Raw genomic sequence first — 24,681 nt, forward strand, 5'->3', positions numbered from 1 at the left:
TGCTTTCTTCATGACTTATACATGTTCCTATGACTATGAGATTATGCAACTCCCGTTTACCGAAGGAACACTTTGTGTGCTACCAAACATCACAACGTAACTAGGTGATTATAAAGGTGCTCTACAGGTGTCTCCAAAGGTACTTATTGGGTTGGCGTATTTCGAGATTAGGATTTGTCACTCCGATTGTCGGAGAGGTATCTTTGGGCCCACTCGGTAATGCACATCACTATAAGCCTTGCAAGCATTGCAACTAATGAGTTAGTTGCGGGATGATGTAATTACGGAACGAGTAAAGAGACTTGCCGGTAACGAGATTGAACTAGGTATTGAGATACCGACGATTGAATCCCAGGCAAGTAACATACCGATGACAAAGGGAAGAATGTATGTTGTTATGCGGTCTGACCGATAAAGATCTTCGTAGAATATGTAGGAGCCAATATGGGCATCCAGGTCCCGCTATTGGTTATTGACCAGAGAGGTGTCTCGGTCATGTATACATAGTTCTCGAACCCGTAGGGTCCGCACGCTTAATGTTCGTTGACGATATAGTACTATATGAGTTATGTATGTTGATGACCGAATGTTTTTCAGAGTCCGGGATGAGATCACGGACATGACGAGGAACTCCGGAATGGTCCGGAGATAAAGTTTGATATATGGGATAATAGTGTTTGGTCACCGGAAGGGTTCCGGAATTCACAGAAAGGGGTTCCAGATGTTTCCCAAAATGTTTGGGTACGAGAACACTTTATTTGGGCCAAAGGGGAAAGCCCACAAGGTTTTTGGAAAGCACATAAGGAAGTTTTGCGGAGTCCAGGGGCCAGATGCCAGGGTCCCTGGCGTTTGGGTCCAGACGCCGGGAACCCTGGCGTCTGGCCGTGGAGTCTGAGAAGGACTCTTGCCTTTCGGTGAAACCGACTTTGTGGAGGCTTTTACTCCAAGTTTCGACCCCAAGGCTCAACATATAAATAGAGGGGTAGGGCTAGCACCCAAGACACATCAAGAAACACCAAGCCGTGTGCCGGCAACCTCGTCCCCTCTAGTTTATCCTCCGTCATAGTTTTCGTAGTGCTTAGGCGAAGCCCTACGGAGATTGTTCTTCACCAACACCGTCACCATGCCGTCGTGCCGCCGGAACTCATCTACTACTTCGCCCCTCTTGCTGGATTGAGAAGGCGAGGACGTCACCGAGCCGAACGTGTGCAGAACTCGGAGGTTTCGTGCTTTCGGTACTTGGATCGGTCGGACGTGAAGACGTACGACTACATCAACCGCGTTGATATAACGCTTCTGCGAACGGTCTACGAGGGTACATAGACAACACTCTCCCCTCTCGTTGCTATGCATCACCATGATCTTGCGTGTGCGTAGGAATTTTTTTAAAATTACTACGTTCCCCAATAGTGGCATCCGAGCCAGGTTTTATGCGTAGATGTTATATGCATGAGTAGAACACAAGTGAGTTGTGGGCAATATAAGTCATACTGCTTACCAGCATGTCATACTTTGGTTCGGCGGTATTGTTGGATGAAGCGGCCCGGACCGACATTACATGTACGCTTACGCGAGACTGGTTCTATCAACGTGCTTTGGACACAGGTGGCCGGCGGGTGTCAGTTTCTCCAACTTTAGTTGAACCAAGTGTGGCTACGCCCGGTCCTTGCGAAGGTTAAAACAACATCAACTTGACAAACTATCGTTGTGGTTTTGATGCGTAGGTAAGAACGGTTCTTGCTAAGCCCGTAGCAGCCACGTAAAACTTGCAACAACAAAGTAGAGGACGTCTAACTTGTTTTTGCAGGGCATGTTGTGATGTGATATGGTCAAGACATGATGCTAAATTTTATTGTATGAGATGATCATGTTTTGTAACCGAGTTATCGGCAACTGGCAGGAGCCATATGGTTGTCGCTTTATTGTATGCAATGCAATCGCCCTGTAATGCTTTACTTTATCACTAAGCGGTAGCGATAGTCGTGGAAGCATAAGATTGGCGAGACGACAAAGATGCTACGATGGAGACCAAGGTGTCGCGCCGGTGATGATGGTGATCATGAAGGTGCTTCGGAGATGGAGATCACAAGCACAAGATGATGATGGCCATATCATATCACTTATATTGATTGCATATGATGTTTATCTTTTATGCATCTTATCTTGCTTTGATTGACGGTGGCATTATAAGATGATCTCTCACTAAATTTCAAGATAAAAGTGTTCTCCCTGAGTATGCACCGTTGCCAAAGTTCGTCGTGCCCAGACACCACATGATGATCGGGTGTGATAAGCTCTACGTCCATCTACAACGGGTGCAAGCCAGTTTCTGCACACGCAGAATACTCAGGTTAAACTTGACGAGCCTAGCATATGCAGATATGGCCTCGGAACACTGAGACCGAAAGGTCGAGCGTGAATCATATAGTAGATATGATCAACATATTGATGTTCACCATTGAAAGCTACTCCATTTCACATGATGATCGGTTATGGTTTAGGAGGGATGTCTTTCTAAGTGGGAGTTCTTAAGTAATATGATTAATTGAACTTAAATTTATCATGAACTTAGTCTTGGTAGTATTAGCATATCTATGTTGTAGATCAATAGCTCGCGTTGTTGCTTCCCTATGTTCATTTTGATATCTTCCTAGAGAAAAACTATGTTGAAAGATGTTAGTAGCAATGATGTGGATTAGATCCATGATCTGAGGATTATCCTCATTGCTGCACAGAAGAATTATGTCCTTGATGCACCGCTAGGTGATGGACCTATTGCAGGAGCAAATGCAGACGTTATGAATGTTTGGCTAGCTCAATATGATGACTACTTGATAGTTTAGTGCACCATGCTTAAACGGCTTAGAATTGGGACTTCAAAGACGTTTTGAATGTCATGGACCATATGAGATGTTCCAGGAGTTGAAGTTAATATTTCAAGCCAATACACGAGTTGAGAGATATGAAGTCTCCAACAAGTTCTATAGCTAAAAGACGGAGGAGAATAGCTCTAGCAGTGAGCATGTGCTCAGATTGTCTGGGTACTAAAATCGCTTGAATCAAGTGGGAGTTAATCTTCCAGATAAAATAGTGATTGGCAGAATTCTCTAGTCACCATCACCAAGTTAGTAGAACTTCGTGATGAACTATGATATGCAAGGGATAACGGAAACAATTCCCAAGCTCTTCGTAATGCTGAAATCGATGAAGGTAGAAATCAAGAAAAATATCAAGTGTTGATGGTTGACAAGACCACTAGTTTCAAGAGAAAGGGCAAAGGGAAGAAGGGGAACTTCAGGAAGAACAGCAAACAAGTTGCTGCTCAAGTGAAGAAACCCAAGTCTGGACCTAAGCCTGAGACTAAGTGCTTCTACTGCAAAGGGATTGGTCACTAGAAGCGGAACTACCCCAAGTATTTTGTGGATAAGAAGGATGGCAAAGTGAACAAAGCTATATTTGATATACATGTTATTGATGCGTACTTTACTAGTGTTTATAGCAACCCCTCGGTATTTGATACTGGTTCAGTTGCTAAGAGTAGTAACTCGAAATGGGAGTTGCAAAATAAACAGAGACTAGTTAAGGGTGAAGTGACGATGTGTGTTGGAAGTGGTTCCAAGATTGATATGATCATCATCGCACATTCCCTATACTTTCGGGATTAGTGTTGAACCTAAATAAATGTTATTTGGTGTTTGCGTTGAGCATAAATATGATTGGATCATGTTTATTGCAATACGGTTATTCATGTAAGTTAGAAAATAATTGTTGTTCTATTTACATGAATAAAACCTTCTATGGTCATACACCCAATGAAAATGGTTTGTTGGATCTCGATCGTGGTGATACACATTTTCATAATATTGAAGCCAAAAGATGCAAAGTTAATAATGATAGTGCAACTTATTTGTGGCACTGCCGTTTAGGTCATATTGGTGTAAAGCGCATGAAGAAAATCCATGCTGATGGGCTTTTGGAATCACTTATTATGAATCAGTTGATGCTTGCGAACCATGCCTCATGGGCAAGATGACTAAGACTCCGTTCTCCGGAACAATAATGGAGCGAGCAACAGATTTGTTGGAAATCATACATACTGATGTATGTGGTCCGATGAATATTGAGGCTCGCGGCAGGTATCATTATTTTTTGATCTTCACAGATGATTTGAGCAGATATGAGTATATCTACTTGATGAAACACAAGTCTGAAATATATGAAAAGTTCAAAGAATTTCAGAGTGAAGTGGAGAATCATCGTAACAAAAATAAAAGTTTCTACGATATGATCGCAGAAGTAAAATATTTGAGTTACGAGTTTGGCCTTCAGTTAAAACAATGTGAAATAGTTTCACTACTCACGCCACCTGGAACACCACAGTGTAATGGTGTGTCCGAACGTCGTAACCGTGCTTTATTAGATATGGTGTGATCTATGATGTATCTTACCGATTACCACTATCATTTTGGGGTTATGCATTAGAGACAGCTACATTCACGTTAAATAGGGCACCATCTAAATCCGTTGAGACAACACCGTATGAACTGTGGTTTGGCGAGAAACCTAAGCTGTCGTTTCTTAAAGTTTGGGACTGCGATGCTTATGTGAAAAAGTTTCAACATGATAAGCTCGAACCCAAATCGAAGAAGTAAATCTTCATAGGATACCCAAAAGAAAATGTTGGGTACACCTTCTATCACAGATCCGAAGGCAAGATATTCATTGCTGAGAATGGATCCTTTCTAGAGAAGGAGTTTCTCTTGAAAGAAGTGAGTGGGAGAAAAGTAGAACTTGATGAGGTAACTGTACCTCCTCCCTTATTGGAAATTAGTTCATCACAGAAATCTGTTCCTGTGACTACTACACCAATTAGTGAGGAAGCTAATGATGATGATCATCTAACTTTAGATCAAGTTACTACCGAACTTCGTAGGTAAACCAGAGTGAGATCCGCACCAGAGTGGTACGGTAATCCTATTCTGGAGGTCATGTTACTTGACCATGACGAACCTACGAACTATTAGGCAGCGATGATGAGCCCAGATTCCGCGAAATGGCTTGAGGCCATGAAATCTGAGATGAGATCCATGTATAAGAACAAAGTATGGACTTTGATTGACTTGCTCAAAGATCGGCGAGCCATTGAGATTAAATGGATCTTCAAGAGGAAGACGGACCTTGATAGTAGTGTTACTATCTACAAAGCTAGAATTGTCGCAAAAGGTTTTCGACAAGTTCAAGGCGTTGACTACGATGAGAGTTTCTCACTCATATATATGCTTAAGTCTGTCCGAATCATGTTAGCAATTGCCACATTTTATGAAATCTGGCAAATGGATAAACAAAACTGCATTCCTTAATGGATTGATTAAAGAAGAGTTGTATATGATGCAACCAGAAGGTTTTGTCAATCCCAAAGGTGCTAACAAAATATGCAAGCTCCAGCGATCCATCTATGGACTGGTGCAAGCATCTCGGAGTTGGAATATACGCTTTGATAAGTTGATCAAAGCATATAGTTTTATACAGACTTGCGGTGAAGCCTGTATTTACAAGAAAGTGAGTGGGAGCACTACAGCATTTATGATAAGTATATGTGAATGACATATTGTTGATCAGAGATAATGTAGAATTATTCTGAAAAGCATAAAGGAGTATTTGAAAGGAGTTTTTCAAAGAAATACCTCGGTGAAGCTGCTTACATATTGAGCATCAAGATCTATAGAGATAGATCAAGACGCTTGATAAGTTTTTCAATGAGTACATACCTTGACAAGATTTTGAAGTAGTTCAAAATGGAACAGTCAAAGAAAGAGTTCTTGCCTGTGTTACAAGGTGTGAAACTGAGTAAGACTCAAAGCCCGACCACAAGATGCTTTGATTAACTTATCAAAGTGTATATTCCAACTCCGAGATGCTTGCACCAGTCCATAGATGGATCGCTGGAGCTTGCATATTTTGTTAGCACCTTTAGGATTGACAAAACCTACTGGTTGCATCATATACAACTCTTCTTTAATAAATCCATTAAGGAATGCAGTTTTGTTTATCCATTTGCCAGATTTCATAAAATGCAGCAATTGCTAACATGATTCGGACAGACTTAAGCATAGATACGAGTGAGAAACTCTCATCGTAGTCAACACCTTGAACTTGTCAAAAACCTTTTGCGACAATTCTAGCTTTGTAGATAGTAACACTACTATCACTGTCTGTCTTCCTCTTGAAGATCCATTTATTTTTTATGGCTTGCTGATCATCGGGCAAGTCAACCAAAGTCCACACTTTGTTCTCATACATGGATCCCATCTCAGATTTTATGGCCTCAAGCCATTTCGTGGAATCTGGGCTCATCATCGCTTGCTCATAGTTCATAGGCTCATCATGGTCAAGTAACATGGCCTCCAAAACAGGATTAATGTACCACTCTGGTGCGGATCTCGCTCTGGTTTACCTACAAGGTTCGGTAGTAACTTGATCTGAAGTTTACATGATCATCATCATTAGCTTCCTCACTAATTGGTGTAGTAGTCACAAGAACAGATTTCTGTGATGAACTACTTTCCAATAAGGGAGCAGGTACAGTTACCTCATCAAGTTCTACTTTCCTCCCACTCACTTCTTTCGAGAGAAACTCCTTCTCTAGAAAGGATCCATTCTCAGCAATGAATAACTTGCCTTCGGATATGTGATAGAAGGTGTACCCAACATTTTCTATTGGGTATCCTATGAAGATGCACTACTCCGATTTGGGTTTGAGCTTATCAGGTTGAAACTCTTTCACATAAGCACTGCAACCTCAAATCATCTGTGAAGATCAGAAAATAATGATACCTGCCGCGAGCCTCAATATTCGTCGGACCACATACATCAGTATGTATGATTTTCAACAAATCTGTTGCTCGCTCCATTGTTCCGGAGAACGGAGTCTTAGTCATCTTGCCCATGAGGCATGGTTCGCAAGCATCAACTGATTCATAATCAAGTGATTCCAAAAGCCCATCAGCATGGATTTTCTTCATGCGCTTTACACCAATATAACCTAACCGGCAGTGCCACAAATAAGTTGCACTATCATTATTAACTTTGCATCTTTTGGCTTCAATATTATAAAAATGTGTAACCACGATCGAGATCCAACAAACCATTTTCATTGGGTGTATGACCATAGAAGGTTTTATTCATGTAAACAGAACAACAATTATTCTCTAACTTACATGAATAACTGTATTGCAATAAACATGATAAAATCATATTCATGCTCAACGCAAACACCAAATAACACTTATTTAGGTTCAACACTAATCCCGAAAGTATAGGGAGTGTGCGATGATCATATCAATCTTGGAACTACTTCCAGCACACATCGTCACTTCACCCTTAACTAGTCTCTGTTCATTCTGCAACTCCCGTTTAGAGTTACTACTCTTAGCAACTGAACCAATATCAAATACCGAGGGGTTGCTACGAACACTAGTAGTATACACATCAATAATCTGTATATCAAATATACCTTTGTTCACTTTGCCATCCTTCTTATCCGCCAATTACTTGGGGTAGTTCCGCTTCTAGTGACCAGTCCCTTTGCAGTAGAAGCACTCAGTTTCAGGCTTAGGTCCAGACTTGGGTTTTTTCACTTGTGCAGCAACTTGCTTGCTGTTCTTCTTGAAGTTCCCCTTTCTTCCCTTTGTCCCTTTACTTGAAACTAGTGATTTTGTTTACCATCAACACTTGATGCTTTTCTTGATTTCTACCTTCGTCGATTTCAGCATCACGAAGAGCTTGGGAATCGTTTCCGTTATTCCTTGCATATTATAGTTCATCATGAAGTTCTACTAACTTGGTGATGGTGACTAGAGAATTATGTCAATCACTATTTTATCTGGAAGATTAACTCCCACTTGATTCAAGCGATTGTAGTACCCAGACAATCTGAGCACATGCTCACTGCTAGAGCTATTCTCCTCCATCTTTTAGCTATAGAACTTGTTGGAGACTTCATATCTCTCAACTCGGATATTTACTTGAAATATTAACTTCAACTCCTGGAACATCTCATATGGTCCATGACATTCAAAACGTCCTTGAAATCCCGATTCTAAGCTGTTAAGCATGGTGCACTAAACTATCAAGTAGTCATCATATTGAACTAGCCAAACGTTCATAACGTCTGCATCTGCTCCTGCAATAGGTTAGTCACCTAGTGGTGCATCAAAGACATAATTCTTCTGTGCAGCAATGAGGATAAACCTCAGATCACGGACCCAGTCCGCATCATTGCTACTATCATCTTTCAACTTAGTTTTCTCTATGAACACATATAAAACATAGGGAAGCAATAACACGAGCTATTGATCTACAACATAGATATGGAAATACTATCAGGACTAAGTTCATGATAAATTAAAGTTCAATTGATCATATTACTTAAGAACTCCCACTTAGAAAGACATCCCTCTAATCTTCTAAGTGATCACGTGATCCAAATCAACTAAACCATAACCGATCATCACGTGAAATGGAGTAGTTTTCAATGGTGAACATCACTATGTTGATCATATCTACTATATGATTCACGCTCGACCTTTCGGTCTCAGTGTTCTGAGGCCATATCTGCATATGCTAGGCTCGTCAAGTTTAACCTGAGTATTCTGCGTGTGCAAAACTGGCTTGCACCCGTTGTAGATGGACGTAGAGCTTATCACACCCGATCATCACGTGGTGTCTGGGCACGACGAACTTTGGCAATGGTGCATACTCAGGGAGAACACTTTTATCTTGAAATTTAGTGAGAGATCATCTTATAATGCTACCGTCAATCAAAGCAAGATAAGATGCATAAAAGATAAACATCACATGCAATCAATATAAGTGATATGATATGGCCATCATCATCTTGTGCTTGTGATCTCCATCTCCGAAGCACCGTCATGATCACCATCATCACCGGCGCGACACCTTGATTTCCATCGTAGCATCGTTGTCGTCTCGCCAATCTTATGCTTCCACGACTATCGCTACCGCTTAGTGATAAAGTAAAGCATTACAACGCAATTGCATTGCATACAATAAAGCGACAACCATATGGCTCCTGCCAGTTGCCGATAACTCGGTTACAAAACATGATCATCCCATACAATAAAATTTAGCACCATGTCTTGACCATATCTCATCACAACATGCCCTGCAAAAAAAAGTTAGACGTCCTCTATTTTGTTGTTGCAAGTTTTATGTGGCTGCTACGGGCTTATCAAGAACCGTTCTTACCTATGCATCAAAACCACAACGATAGTTTGTCAAGTTGGTGCTGTTTTAACCTTCGCAAGGACCGGGCGTAGCCACACTCGGTTCAACTAAAGTTGGAGAAACTGACACCCGCCAGCCACCTGTCTGCAAAGCACGTCGGTAGAACCAGTCTCGCGTAAGCGTACGCGTAATGTCGGTCCGGGCCGCTTCATCCAACAATACCGCCGAACCAAAGTATGACATGCTGGTAAACAGTATGACTTATATCGCCCACAACTCACTTGTGTTCTACTCGTGCACAACATCAACGCATAAAACCTGGCTCGGATACCACTGTTGGGGAACGTAGTAATTTCAAAAAAATTCCTACGCACACGCAAGATCATGGTGATGCATAGCAACGAGAGGGGAGAGTGTTGTCCATGTACCCTCGTAGACCGAAAGCGGAAGCGTTAGCACAACGCGGTTGATGTAGTCGTACGTCTTCACGGCCCGACCGATCAAGCACCGAAACTACGGCACCTCCGAGATCTAGCACACGTTCAGCTCGATGACGATCCCCGGACTCCGATCCAGCAGAATGTCGGGGAAGAGTTCCGTCAGCACGACGGTGTGGTGACGATCTTGATGTTCTACTGTCGCAGAGCTTCGCCTAAGCACCACTACAATATTATCAAGGACTATGGTAGAGGGGGGCACCGCACACGCCTAAGAGATCAATGATCAACTGTTGTGTCTATGGGGTGCCCCCTGCCCCCGTATATAAAGGAGCAAGGGAGGGAGGCGGCCAGCCTAGGAGAAGGGCGCGCCAAGGGGGGAGTCCTACTCCCACCGGGAGTAGGACTCCTCCTTCCCTTGTTGGAGTAGGAGAGAAGGAAAGAGGGGGAGAGGAACAAGGAAAAGTGGGCTGCACCCCTTGTCCAATTCGGACCAGAGGGGGGGGGCGCGTGCCTCCTTACTTTTGACCTCTCTCCTCTATTCCCGTATGGCCCAATAAGGCCCATATACTCCCCGGCGAATTCCCGTAACTCTCCGGTACTCCGAAAAATACCCGAATCACTTGGAACCTTTCCGATGTCCGAATATAGTCGTCCAATATATCGATCTTTACGTCTCGACCATTTTGAGACTCCTCGTCATGTCCCCGATCTCATCCGGGACTCCGAACTCCTTCGGTACATCAAAACTCATAAACTCATAATATAACTGTCATCAAAACCTTAAGCGTGCGGACCCTATGGTTCGAGAACTATGTAGACATGACCGAGACACGTATCCGGTCAATAACCAATAGCGGAACCTAGATGCTCATATTGGCTCCCACATATTCTACGAAGATCTTTATCGGTCAAACTGCATAACAACATACGTTGTTCCCTTTGTCATCGGTATGTTACTTGCCTGAGATTCGATCGTCGGTATCTCAATACCTAGTTCAATCTCGTTACCGGCAAGTCTCTTTTACTCGTCCCGTAATACATCATCCCGCAACTAACTTATTAGTTGCAATGCTTGCAAGGCTTAAGTGATGTGCATTACCGAGAGGGCCCAGAGATACCTCTCCGACAATCGGAGTGACAAATCCTAATCTCGAAATACGCCAACCCAACAAGTACCTTCGGAGACACCTATAGAGCACCTTTATAATCACCCAGTTACGTTGTGACGTTTGGTAGCATACAAAGTGTTCCTCCGGTAAACGGGAGTTGCATAATCTCATAGTCATAGGAACATGTATAAGTTATGAAGAAAGCAATAGCAACAAACTAAACGATCAAGTGCTAAGCTAATGGAATAGGTCAAGTCAATCACATCATTCTCCTAATGATGTGATCCCGTTAATCAAATGACAACTCATGTCTATGGCTAGGAAACATAACCATCTTCGATCAACGAGCTAGTCAAGTAGAGACATACTAGTGACATTCTGTTTGTCTATGAATTCACACATGTATTATGTTTCCGGTTAATACAATTCTAGCATGAATAATAAACATTTATCATGAAATAAGGAAATAAATAATAACTTTATTATTGCCTCTAGGGCATATTTCCTTCAGTTTGGTCACCGGAAGGGTTCCGGAATTCACCGGAAGGGGTTCCATATGTTTCCCGAAATGTTTGGGTACGAGAACACTTTATTTGGGCCAAAGGGGAAAGCCCACAAGGTTTTTGGAAAGCGCAAAAGGAAGTTTTGCGGAGTCCAGGGGCCAGACGCCAGGGTCCCTGGCGTCTGGGTCCAGACGCCGGGAACCCTGGCGTCTGGCCCTGGAGTCCGAGAAGGACTCTTGCCTTTCGGGTGAAACCGACTTTGTGGAGGCTTTTACTCCAAGTTTCGACCCCAAGGCTCAACATATAAATAGAGGGGTAGGGCTAGCACCCAAGACACATCAAGAAACACCAAGCCATCTGCCGTCAACCTCGTCCCCTCTAGTTTATCCTCCGTCATAGTTTTCATAGTGCTTAGGCGAAGCCCTACGAAGATTGTTCTTCACCAACACTGTCACCACGCCGTCGTGCTGCCGGAACTCATCTACTACTTCGCCCCTCTTGCTGGATCGAGAAGGAGAGGACGTCACCGAGCCGAATGTGTGCAGAACTCGAAGGTGCCGTGCTTTCGGTACTTGGATCGATCGGACGTGAAGACATATGACTACATCAACCACGTTGATATAACGCTTCCACGAACGGTCTACGAGGGTACATAGACAACACTCTCCCCTCTCGTTGCTATGCATCACCATGATCTTGCGTGTGCGTAGGATTTTTTTTGAAATTTACTACGTTCCCCAACACATATGAATACACTGTCATGTCTTTCGGCCTTGTCAATGCTCCGCCAACATTCTCTCGCATCATGAACTTCATCTTCAACGCCTACACAAATGACTTCGTCTTGGTCTACCTCGATGACATTTTGGTCTTTTCCAAGAACAAGGAGGATCATGCCAAGCATTTGAGATTGGTGCTGGATAAACTCAGAGAACATCAGTTCTATGCGAAGTTTTCAAAGTGCGAGTTTTGGCTCGATGAGGTTCTCTACCTTGGGAATATCATCTCCGCCAAGGGCATAGCTGCTAATTCTGAGAAGGTGTCTGCAATTGTGAATTGGGAACCACCTCAGAACGTCAAGCAACTCCGCAACTTCCTTGGGCTCGCAAGATATTGTCGAAGGTTCGTTGAGAACTTCTCTAAGATCGTGAAGCCTCTTTCCAACCTTCTCTAGAAGCATGTGAAGTACGTCTGGTCGCCTGAATGTGACATCGCTTTCAACACCCTGAAAGAGAAGTTAGTCACTGCTCCAGTTCTGACTCCTCCTGATGAATCCAAACCGTCTGAGGTCTTCTGTGATGCTTCCCTTCAAGGTCTTGGTGCAGTGTTGATGCAAGAGAAGAAAGTTGTGGCCTATACCTCTCGCCAGTTGAAGCCCAACGAAAAGAACTACCCCACTCATGACCTCGAGTTGGCGGCAGTTGTCCATGCTCTGTTAACTTGGAGACATCTCTTGTTGGGAAGAAAAGTGGACATCTTCACTAATCACAAGAGTCTCAAGTACATCTTCACTCAGCCAAACCTCAACCTCAGGCAGACTCGTTGGGTCGAAATGATTCAAGAGTATAATCCGAGTATCGAATATACTCCAGGCAAGGCCAATGTAATTGCTGACGCATTGAGCAGGAAGGCTTACTGCAACAGTTTGATTCTCAAGCCCTACCAACCCAAGCTTTGTGAAGCTTTCCGCAAACTCAATATTCAAGTTGTTCCTCAAGGTTTCCTCGCCAACCTCCAAGTCTCTCCTACTTTGGAAGATCAGATTCGCCAAGCTCAACTTCTTGATGCTATGGTGAAGAAGGTGAAGATTGGGATTGCCAAGAGTCAACCCAAGTACAAGTGATATCGTCTTGATGACAAGGATACTCTATTCTTCGAGGATCACATTGTTGTTCCTAAAGGTGACCTTCGTAAAGTCATTATGAACGAGGCTCACAATTCACTCCTCTCTATTCACCCTGGAAGTACAAAGATGTACCATGACCTCAAGCAGTCATATTGGTGGACTCAAATGAAGCGCGAGATTGCTCAGTTCGTGAATGAATGTGATGTCTGCAGAAGAGTGAAAGCATAACACCAACGACCAGATGGTCTCCTCCAACCTCTTGCCATTCCAGAATGGAAGTTTGACCACATTGAAATGGACTTCGTGACTGGGTTTCCAAAGTCCAAGCGTGGCAATGATGCTATCTTCGTTGTCATCGACAAGCTCACCAAAGTGGCTCATTTTCTTCCTATCAAAGAATCTATCACAACAACTCAGTTGGCAAAGCTATATACCTCCAGGATTGTCTCCTTGCACAGCATTCCATAGTTGATATCTTCAGATCGTGGGAGCATCTTTACCTCTAAGTTCTGGATTCTTTTCAGAAGACCATGGGCACCAACATCCGTTTCAGCACAACTTTTCATCCTCAAATCGGTAGCCAAGTCGAGCGAGTCAATCAGATCCTTGAAGATATGCTCAGGGCTTGTGTCATCTCCTTCGGTATGAAGTGGGAAGATTGTCTTCCATATGCCGAGTTCTCCTACAACAACAGCTTCCAAGCGAGTTCGGGCAAGGCCCCATTCGAGATTCTCTATGGCAGGAAGTGTCGTACTCCTCTTAACTGGTCAGAGACTGGTGAACATCAACTTCTTGGCAATGACTTGATCACGGAGGCAGAAGAAATGTGCAAAGTCATTCGTGAAAATCTCAAAGCCGCGCAATCGCGCCAGAAGAGCTACTATGATAGCAAGCATCGTGACTTGGCTTTCGAGATCGGAGACCATGTCTACCTCCGCGTCTCTCCAATGAAAGGTACTCGTCGCTTCGGTATCAAAGGGAAGCTTGCCCCTAGATACGTGGGTCCTTTCAAGATCATTGGCAAAAGAGGCGATCTCGCCTATCAACTTGAGCTTCCGTCCAACTTTGCAAAAGTGCACGACGTGTTTCACGTGTCTCAACTCCGCAAGTGTTTCGAGACTCCTGACCACACCATCAACTTCGAAGGCATTGATCTCCAGGAAGATCTGTCTTATCGTGAGAATCCAGTTGCTATTCTTGAAGAAACTGAGCGCAAGACTCGCAACAAGTCTATCAAATTCCTGAAAGTCAAGTGGTCACATCATTCCGACCGTGAAGCCACCTGGGAACGCGAGGATCACCTCCGTTCTGAGTACCCGGAGTTTTTCCAGTCCTAGATCTCGGGATGAGATCCTTTCGTAGTGTTGGAGTGTTGTACCACCCCGTATGTAACCTACCATATTTGTATTCCAACTCTTGCCATTTCTGGCACTAAGTTATGATTTTCCTCGTTGTTGGGTTTTTGCCTCCGTGTGCTTTTGTCTTTGTCATGCATCTCATATCATGTCATCATGTGCATTGCATTTTGCATACGTGTTTGTCTCATGCATCCGAGCATTTTCCCTGTTGTCCGTTTTGCATTCCGGCGCTCCTATGTCCTCTGGTGCCCTTTCTACCTCTTTTCGTGTGCGGGTGTTAAACATTTTCAGATTGGACCGAGACTTGTCATGCGGCCTTGGTTTACTATCGGTAGACCGCCTGTCAAGTTTTGTACCATTTGGACTTCGTTTGATACTCCAACGGTTAACCAAGGAACCGAAAAGGCCTCGTGTGTGTTGCAGCCCAACACCTCTCCAAAGTGGCCCAAAACCCACCTAAACCCCCTCCATCATCTAGATCGTTCGATCACGATCGCGTGGCCGAAAACCGTGCTCAATTTGGAGCCTCCTAGCTCCCTCTACCTATATAAAGGCCTCTTCCCCCAAAAATCCGGACGAAACCCTAACCTCCCCATCCCCTCGCGCCGTCGGATGAATTTTCGTCGGACGGACGTGTCCGATCCACCCGCCAGCGCCACATGGCGCCTCCCTATTCGCCGCCGCGCCGCCCCACATCACCGGCGCGGAGAGCCCAGGGCGGGCCCTCCCGGCCCGCGCGCCCTGTCGCCCGACTCGTCGCCCGCCGTCGGCGAGGTCCACTGCAGAGCCGCCGCCTTCCTCCCGCCGGCGAGCTCCGCCACTCGCCATCACCGGCTGCCGCCTCGCCGGACTCGGGCCGGAGCACCTCGCCGCGCCGCCCGCTCCGCCCGGAGCCGCCCAACGCCGCCAACGCCGAGCGTCAGCGCCGCCCCGCGAGTCCCCGGCCTTCCCGCGCCCGAGCTCCACCGGCCGCCGTCGTCTTCGTCAATTCCGGCGAGAGCGCCGCCGCCTCGAAGTCCGTGCCTCGCCAGATCTGGGTCCGCCGCTACAATAAACCCTAGCTCGGGTTGACTTTCTCTCCAACTCCCCGTAATTTTTAGGCTTTTTCATCGCATCATAACTTTGCATCCGTGGCTCCGATTCGTGCGTGTAGCATATCAAAATATTCGTCTCGACGAGTACTTCATTTCATCTCATTGCATCACGTTCATTTGAGCTCATCTTGATGCCCTAAATGATGTTGGAAGAGTGCTAGTTTCTGTTAGTTTCCGATTCTTATCAGTAAATGGTCATTTGTCATTTTTGCCATGATTGATGTGTGCCTCCCATGAATGTGAGCTCTACATGAGTTTTGAAGTATGCCATGCCATCTTTACAGGGGTGTATGCCATGTATTTTTGTGATCTCTGTGGTGACTAGCACAAGCATGCAAAGTAGCTTACTTAATGTTACTGATTTCAGGGACTTAGAAATATTCTAAGTCTTGGCCCTGTCATTATTTTTATGCCATGTGTTCATGTTGATACAGAGTGATCCATGCCTCTTTTGAGCATGATCAGTAAGGATGTTTTGTAGATATTGTGGTGCTCTATCCATCCATGTCCTTGTTTGCATTTATGGAGCACCCTAGCTTGACTCAATCGAGCTCTACTTTTGCTATAAAATGTTCCTGGGAGAATGTTTACATGTTAAGCATTTTTGCCGAGGTTGTTGTAGTTGATCCGTGCATGCTATGATGTTGTTCTTCCCATGTCTAGCTTCTATGCCATGTCTACTTGGTGGTTTTATGCTTAGTGTATCATGCAATGCCTTGTGGTGAGTGCATCGAGCTCGTAAACATGCCTACTTGATACCTGTTTTGCCATGTTCCAGTTTTTCACTAAGTCTGAATATGTTAATGATAATTGCTATGTTCACATGGTTGCCATTGCATTTTCTGATCCCTTTTGGCTTATGGTCAGTAAGGGACTTTTGTTGTATTCTTTGAGTGGCTTTATTCCATGCCTTTCTTTGCCATGATATGTTCCTGTAGCATGTTGTTATTGTGCTCTAAACATTGCTTCCTGATGTTAAATTCCTGACATGTTATTTTCACTAAGTCTGTAACCTGATATCTTTTGCACTTTTGCCATGCTTGTTTGAGCCTGCTATTGATTGATTTAGCCGTAGCTCAGTGTTCATCTTTTGTTAAGCATCTTGAGTGGATCCCTGCCATGTATTTTGTTGCTAAGTTAGAGTACTGTAGCATGTTGTTGTTGTTGCATTTAGATGGCCTCGTGCTGTTAATCACAGATCGGTGCCATACTTGTTTTGCTTGCCATTTTCAAACCGTGCATCCGATTCTGGTGATCTTTATATCGATTTCGACCGAAATCAACTCCTCTTTCCAGTGGCACTCTTGGTTTTCCAAGTTGAGGCCAGGTTCAATCTTTCCTTTCTGAAACATGCATATGCATAGCATATCGCATCCCGCATGTCATGTCATGTTTTGCATCATGTTGCTTGTGCATTGCACGTGGTTGATTGTGTCTTCCTTTGCTTGTTGTTATTGCTTGGGTAGAGCCGGTAGATGAGTACGTGATCGAGGAGCCCGTTGAGTACGCTTACGAGGATCAAGCTAACATCAACTCGAAGAACTTTGCAGGCAAGATGACCATACCCTCGAAATCACTTCTATCTTTGCTTGCTAGATGCTCGCTCTTTTGCTATGCCTATGCTACGATACCTACCACTTGCTTATAATGCCTCCCATATTGCCATGTGAAACCTCTAACCCACCTTGTCCTAGCAAACCGTTGTTTGGCTATGTTACCGCTTTGCTCAGCCCCTCTTATAGTGTTGCTAGTTGCAGGTGAAGATTGGAGTTTGTTCCTTGTTGGAACATGTTCTTTGTTGGGATATCATTATTATATCTTGTCTATTTTAATGGACATATATACTTGGTAAAGGGTGGAAGGCTCGGCCTTATGCCTGTTGTTTTGTTCCACTCTTGTCGCCCTAGTTTCCGTCATACCGGTGTTATGTTCCTTGATTTTGCGTTCCTTACACGGTTGGGTTATAATGGGAACCCCTTGACAGTTCGCCTTGAATAAAACTCCTCCAGCAATGCCCAACACTGGTTTTACCATTCGCCACCTAGCCTTTTTTCCCTTGGGTTCCGCGGACTCAAGGGTCATCTTTATTTAAACCCCCGGGCCAGTGCTCCTCTGAGTGTTGGTCCAACCTGTCAGCTGCCGGTGGCCACCAGGGGCAACTCTAGGCTGGCCTACCGGAACCTTGGACAATCTGGTGTGCCCTAAGAACGAGATATGTGCAGCTCCTATCGGGATTTGTCAGCACATTCGGGTGGCTTTGCTGGTTTAGTTTTACCATTGTCGAGATGTCTTGTAACCGGGATTCCGAGTCTGACCGGATTGTCTTGGGAGAAGGAATATCCTTTGTTGACCGTGAGAGCTTGTGATGGGCTAAGTTGGGACACCCCTGCAGGGATTTGATCTTTCAAAAGTCGTGCCCGCGGTTATGGGCAGATGGGAATTTGTTAATGTCCGGTTATAGAAAACCTAAAGATTACCTTAATTAAAATGAATCAACTGAGTGTGTGGCCGTGATGGTCTCTTTCCGGCGGAGTCCGGGAAGAGAACATGGTCTCGTGTTTTGCTTGATCGTAGGTTGTTCTAGGATCACTTCTTGATCATAGTTTCTCGGTCGTGCCTTTGCCTTCTCTTCTCGCTCTCATTTGCGTATGTTAGCCACCATTTATGCTAGTCGCTTGCTGCAGCTCCACATCATACCTTTTAGCCTTCCTATGAGCTTAAATAGTCTTGATCGCGAGGGTGTGAGATTGCTGAGTCCCCGTGACTCACATATTACTTCCAAAACCAGATGCAGGGACCGATGATCCCGCTCCAGGTGATTCGACTGAGCTCAAGTTGGAGTTCAATGAGGACTCATGACGATACTATGTTTCCTTTCCAGACGATCAGTAGTGGTGCCCAGGTAGGGCGATCGGGGACTTTGTCGCATTTGGGGTTGTTCTTTATTTTGGTTCCGTAGTCGGACCTTGATTGTATCTGGATGAATGTAATGATATTTATGCTATTGTGTGATGTGGCGAGTGTAAGCCAACTATATATCTCTTTTCCTTATTCATTACATGGGTTGTTGTGAAAATTACCTTATTTGCGACATTTCTTACAATGCGGTTATGCCTCTAAGTCGTGCTTCGACACGTGGGAGATATAACCGCATCGTGGGCGTTACACCGGGGTTTCGCGTTTTCGGATAGGTGAACCGGAGGTGAAATGTTGCAAGTTCGCTATGATAGGGACGTGTGGCTGACGAACGGGTTGCGTATTCGGATTCGTCTCGTCGTTCTGAGCAACTTTCATGTACAAAATTATTTCATCCGACTTACAGTTTATTTTATATGATTTTCTAAAATTTTGTTGACTTTTGGAATTACTGGATTTATTATTAATTCGAAAATAAAAACTAAATTGCTAGGGGCACCCAGCACAGGGTACACGGAAGTGTACCAGTGGCTGACAGGTGGGCCAGGGGGTCCCAGTTGACCAGTCAACCCTTGACTGGTCAACAAGGAGTGGGGCCCCCTTGTCATTGACTCACCTAACTAATTACTTCATTAATTAGGCTAACTAATTAGTTAGTTTGACTAAATCAATTTAATTAAGTTAACTAATTGATTAACTAACTAATTATTTATTTTACTAATTTTATTATTTTGATTTTGATTTTTTTTCTTTTTTTGTTCTAAAGGCCAGGGCGCTGGGCCCCAGCAGTCAGTGGCCCGAAGGGAGCCAAAGCGGGCACAGGGCTACGGGCGTTGGGCGCCAGCGGGTGTGATTGCGGGCGCAACCGAGCCAGTGGTAGAGCGCCGGCACGCCGCAGGCGGAGGAGGCGACCACGCGCGGGACAGGGGCGGCCAGCGGTAGGAGCGGGGCGCGGCCACCACAGGAGGGCAGAGAGGGAGCACGAGGCGTGCTCACGTTCGTTGTAGCGAAGAGGGCGGCGTGGCTCGATGGTGTCCGGCGAGGAGGGGGGTAGGGACGAGCGACGTAGTCGGGGAGGCGGCGCCGACGACGGCGGGTGGCGGGGTGGTCCGGCGTCGGCGCAACGCGTCGGGGGCGTCGATTGCCCCAGACCGGATCCACGCAAGAGGGAGGTTGTGGAGGCGAGCGACGACGGGGCAGCGCCGGGCAGCGTCGGTGAGGTGGCGGTGGTTGGCGACGGCGTCAGGGCGCCCGGGGCGCCCAGATCCAGAACAGGGAGGACGAGGTCGTCGCCTACGAGTTGAGGGCCGGCGCGCGCCTGGCGACGGCGGAGCGCCGGGGTAGGCAAAGGGCGCTGGGCGCCGCGGTGGCTGCCCCGATCCAGAAGGGAATCGGGGAGAGTAGGGGGGAGTGCATGGGTTAGCTGTGGGTTAGGGTTTCGGGGGATAAGGGGAGTGTGGGGGCGGCCTGGGCCAGATGGGCCAGTTGGCCCGGGGGTTTGGGGGTTTCTTTTTTTTATGTTTTGTTTTCTGCTTTTTATCTTTCCCTTTTTTTCTTTATTTTTCTTTCTTGTTTTCCTCTTATTTTAAATATGTAGGTTTTTTATAAAAGCATGGTTCTTTCACCATAAATATCTAGACATTTATTGCCACGCTCCGAACATTTTAGTTTTGACTTTTGAAAACTTTAATTCTAATTTTGAATTTGAATCCGTTTCGAACTAACGCGATCAACAGTACCCGAGGTGACGTGGCATTGTTAATGCAGGATTACTGTAGCCTAATTATCCAGGCGTCACACCTACGTAACCTTCCAAACAAAGTGCTCTTTGCCCCTTGAATTTCACCGGGGGTGGGCCCTAGTCGCTAATCCCGGCCTCACCTACACGCCAATTTCTACGCAAAACCTTCAGCAAGCTTTCGTACGTGTAGCATTGTCCCGCTCCCGCTCTCAGCTACACCTATGAATATAGTACGAAGGCCTACGTAACCTTCCAAAAAAAATCCTCTTGGTCCCTGAATATCACCGGAGGTGGGCCCTAGTCGCTAATCCTGGCCCAATTAGGCCCCCTTTGTTTGGGCTACAGATTATGATTATCGCTATAGTTGTGGATTCCTGAAAATCAGTTGTAGCTGTGGATTCCTGTTTGTTTACCCTTCTATTGAAACTGCAGGGGCTATGAAATTGTCATTAATGTCCCTGAATGTTGGGTATTTTGAGTTTAGATTGAAATGACATGTACATGTACTAAGTGCAAATTAGCCGATTTCACATTCTTCTCACAAGATCATGCAGACCAAAGGCTCGTCTAATTCACTAGTACTGGCAAGGAAAAGTAGCAATCAAGGCATGGAACGTGTATGCTCGTCTGCCTCATCTAATTCACTAGTTCAGCACATGTACATGTCCGTGCACGTTATGCACAGCTTCAGCGCAGTCAACGGCTACAACACATAGATGGTTCTTCTTTGAGAGAATTCCTTATTTGGCCCTTTCTTAAAATTTGCTTCCCTTTTTGGCCTTAAAAGAGACAAAAAAATAGAAAGAACAGAAAAAATAAAGAAGCAGCAAAAATATGTAAGTGTGAAAAGACAAATAGGAAAAAAAAAAACAGAAAGCCTCCAGTCAGTTGGGCTGGGCTCATGACGTTCGTGGTGCGCGGAGACCATCGCCGAAGGCCGAGCCACACTTAGCCCATATTTGTTCTGAAAAAAAACTCAACCCAGCCCATCCTTCGTTGACCCCTCGCCGTCGGCAGGCTTCCAGTCTCCGCCACCGCTCATCGCAGCTCGCCCCTCCACCGCCACGCCACCTACCCTTCCGTCGCCCTCGTAGGCTTCACTGCACGCCCCTGCCCGGCTGCCCCTCCCACCCCACCCCGCGCTCAGGACCTAGCACCATCCGATCTCCCACCTCCCGTAGGCGCGCCGCCTCCGGGACACCGGGCGGAAGGGGTGCGGCAGGAGGAGGAGCATGAGGAGGCGGCCGGGGATCGCCGGCTTGCAGAACGCGGCGGCGACTCGCGTACGTGCAAATTCTTCTACTGGTTAGCCTTTATGGCGCGTGGGTTTTCATCCTTTTGGATCCTGAGATGCGACTGTGCTTGGGAACTTCCAGGACAAATTCCGTCTGGTCGGGGAGAATGTGGCCAAGGTCAGGACGGATGTCATGCAGGAGCAGCTCGCGACCTTCAGGTCGCAGCTCGAAGAATTCGCTCGGAAGCATAAGGTAATTCGTTGCTCGCGGTAGTTGAGGGGAATTGAAGTGGAGGGGACAAATTGCTTACGGTAGTTCCACTGAATTGACATGATGATACTAACTATTTTTCTGATCTACCTATCGATCTCGCTATCTTCCGTACCTGTTTGTATCTGCAATCTGCTGGATTCTAACAATCACAAACGGAATGACTATTTTTGGCAAAACTGAAAACAGTCTACTTACTGCTTCTATATGAATTAAAGTTGTCAATCAAACTTCGAAAGGGGAGCAAACATAATGTGCTGTTGCGATTTTTTGTGTGGTGTGCGGAATTGCTCGTGTATACTCCGATCTGACTAATATTGCTATGCTATTGGGAAAGATGTCAAGAGGGGGGAAAATCAGCCATTTTGATAATTTCCATCATGGCACACCTTATCAAATTTGCATCCAGCAGATTGTACTGTACATTTAGAAGGCTATATGTTACATTTATGGTTTATGGAGAAAAAAAACAATGTCAGCAACTTCATTTGTTGATTTCTACTCCCTTTGTCCCATAATGTAGGACGTTTTTTGACACTACACTAGTGTCGGAAAACGTCTTACATTATGGGACGGAGGGAGTACTATTTTAGTGACAAGTATTACCCCGGGGTTTGGTCAATTGATCAGTTAATCACCTCCTTATCAAACCAAGTGAAACCTAATACTCCCTCCGTCCCAAAATAAGTGTCTCAAGCTTAGTATAAAAACGCCTGTCTGGATCCAGAGAACACCAAGTAGAACTTTATTTCGTACCATCTAATATCATTTAGGTGTAATTAATTGCTATTTTTTGTGATAGCTGATAGTTCTAGATTTCATTCTTCTCATGGCATAATTCCAGTGTGGTGGTATTACATTTTTATCTGCATGTGCTACAAGAGATGAGAATAAATTTCTAATGGCAAAGCATATTTCAATTACCTCTGCTAATGCTATGTACACAATTGTGCTAGTGCAGAGTGACATCCGTAAAAATTCAGTATTTAGACAGCAGTTTCATGAAATGTGTGCAAAAGTTGGAGTAGATCCATTGGCATCCAATAAAGGAGTTTGGGCAGAGCTCCTAGGAATCGGTGACTTCTACTATGAATTGGGTTAGTATACTTAAGCTTCCTTTGATATTCTTTGGATCTTGTAAGTTTCTCTTATACCTTTTTATGCTCAGCTTAACATCCATCTCTATCATGGCAGGTGTTCAGATCGTTGACATATGCATAGCAACAAGATCGCATAATGGTGGCCTTATTGACTTGCTAGAACTCCGCAAACTTCTCTGCCAGAAAAGAAAAACTGATCTTGGTTCATTGTCGTCAGATGACTGTTTACGTGCTATAAGTAAGCTGAAGGTCAGTCTTATAAGCTTATATTGTCGAATAATATGTTTGAGAAATTGATGCTTCACATCATTTTAGAGTTTGCATTGTAATTAATGGATAATCCTTGCCCAGTACAGTTTTTTTTGGCACAGTGTTATTTGATATACTTTTATAGCTTTCTGGCTCTTGTAATGCTTCATATGTGAACTTGCAGGTCCTTGGTAGTGGTTTTGAAGTAATTTCTGTTGGGAAGAAAAAGCTTGTGCGATCGGTTCCTACTGAGTTAAATAAAGATCATAATGGAATACTTGAACTAGCTCAGGTTTGTGTTTTCTGACACAATGTTACAATACAAGCATATCAATTGGCATATGTTGAAAGACAAAATCCCCATACAGTACATTTTATAGCTCTTTTGCCGGTTAGGTACTAGACAAGCAAGACATAGGTTGATAGAACCTATCAAACTGAGAACATGCATAAACTGGTGTGACCTATACCATAATACCACATTACTCTAGTTGTAACATCATTCACATGCAGGCTAAAGGCTATGTCACTGTAGAACAAGTTGAGAAGGACTTCTCATGGTCAACTGACCGTGCAATCGATGCCCTTGAAACTTTGCTAAAGGTAAACACCTCGTCTGGATTTTCTCTTTACGATAGCAATCTACATGGTTCATTCCCTCGCCAAAAGGAAAGAAAAGAAGCTCTGTTTTTTTAGAATGAAAGTTATGTTGGAACTCTGATATATTCACTCTCGACCGGGACCTACACTGTGCCAAAATCGGCGATTTCTAACCCATGAAGCTCTGTTGTGTGATCAGGAGGGACTTGCTATGATCGATGACGGGCACAGGGATGGCAAGCGTAGATACTGGTTCCCGTGCGTCACCCTCAGCTCCGATGCCTCCGGTTCCGAAGCAAAGTCATAATGTACCTGTGCTGTTGTATTTTTACCCTTGTGTTCATGATAGCTGGAACCACCTGTATACTACTGGAGCAGTTACATTTTTTGGCTCACTAGTACGTCCTGTGTAAGAATGAAAAGCATTACGGTAGTACCTGAAAAAGTAAATCGTGTGCGATTATTACTTCAGAACTCTGTTGTTTCTTCAGTGAAAAAATATTGGCGCTGGTTGAATTTTACTCCTTTTGTAGAAATCCATTGTCTTCAATTTTAAGCAGTGCCACTATACACACACGATCATTTCAGTACGATTCTCGTCCGACACAAAATTTACATCTATCCATCACATCTGTTCTACAGGCTGCAGCCATCGATTGGAGTATTGTGTGCACAGTAATTCCGAATTTTAAGCGTGAAGATATGGAGTTTATATGAGTTTTTAAGTGTGTGGACTTTAGTACTCTCTCTGATCCGCTGGTACGCCTCGAAAACACTTGACACTGGTGTAGTACAAAGTTAAGACCTGTTCTTAACCTCTTCAATTCTCAGCTTCACAAACTCCGAACTGAAAATCGGGCCGAATGCATTAGCTCTAAGAAGCTAAAATTCTCGGAAGCTAACTCGGGTTGTAGTGCAATTTGGCAAAGCCAGGAAAGCCGAGCTCCACGTTTAGAAGAATCTGGAGTTTCACC

General features: G+C 44.8%; 1 protein-coding gene across 1 annotated transcript; it reads left to right on the forward strand.

Moving 5' to 3' along the window:
- The first annotated feature begins 21,232 nt into the window (after positions 1-21,232).
- LOC123104500 (vacuolar protein sorting-associated protein 22 homolog 1) lies at positions 21,233-24,228 on the forward strand. Its single transcript, XM_044526365.1, has 7 exons — positions 21,233-21,536; positions 21,630-21,740; positions 22,720-22,855; positions 22,953-23,107; positions 23,292-23,399; positions 23,621-23,710; positions 23,907-24,228. Exons 1-7 carry the CDS (start codon positions 21,486-21,488, stop codon positions 24,012-24,014), a joined length of 759 nt encoding a protein of 252 aa, XP_044382300.1. The 5' UTR covers positions 21,233-21,485; the 3' UTR covers positions 24,015-24,228.
- The last annotated feature ends 453 nt before the right edge of the window (positions 24,229-24,681 follow it).

The sequence above is a fragment of the Triticum aestivum genome, chromosome 5A (assembly GCF_018294505.1).
Source record: "Triticum aestivum cultivar Chinese Spring chromosome 5A, IWGSC CS RefSeq v2.1, whole genome shotgun sequence".
In the NCBI taxonomy this organism is placed as follows: Eukaryota; Viridiplantae; Streptophyta; class Magnoliopsida; order Poales; family Poaceae; genus Triticum; species Triticum aestivum.

Coding starts and splice junctions, on each gene's coding strand:
- LOC123104500 (XM_044526365.1), top strand. CDS start 21,486: ATGAGGAGGCGGCCGGGGATCGCCGGCTTGCAGAACGCGGCGGCGACT. Junction 23,108..23,291: donor GTGCTATAAGTAAGCTGAAG/GTCAGTCTTATA, acceptor GTGAACTTGCAG/GTCCTTGGTAGTGGTTTTGA. Junction 23,711..23,906: donor CCCTTGAAACTTTGCTAAAG/GTAAACACCTCG, acceptor TTGTGTGATCAG/GAGGGACTTGCTATGATCGA.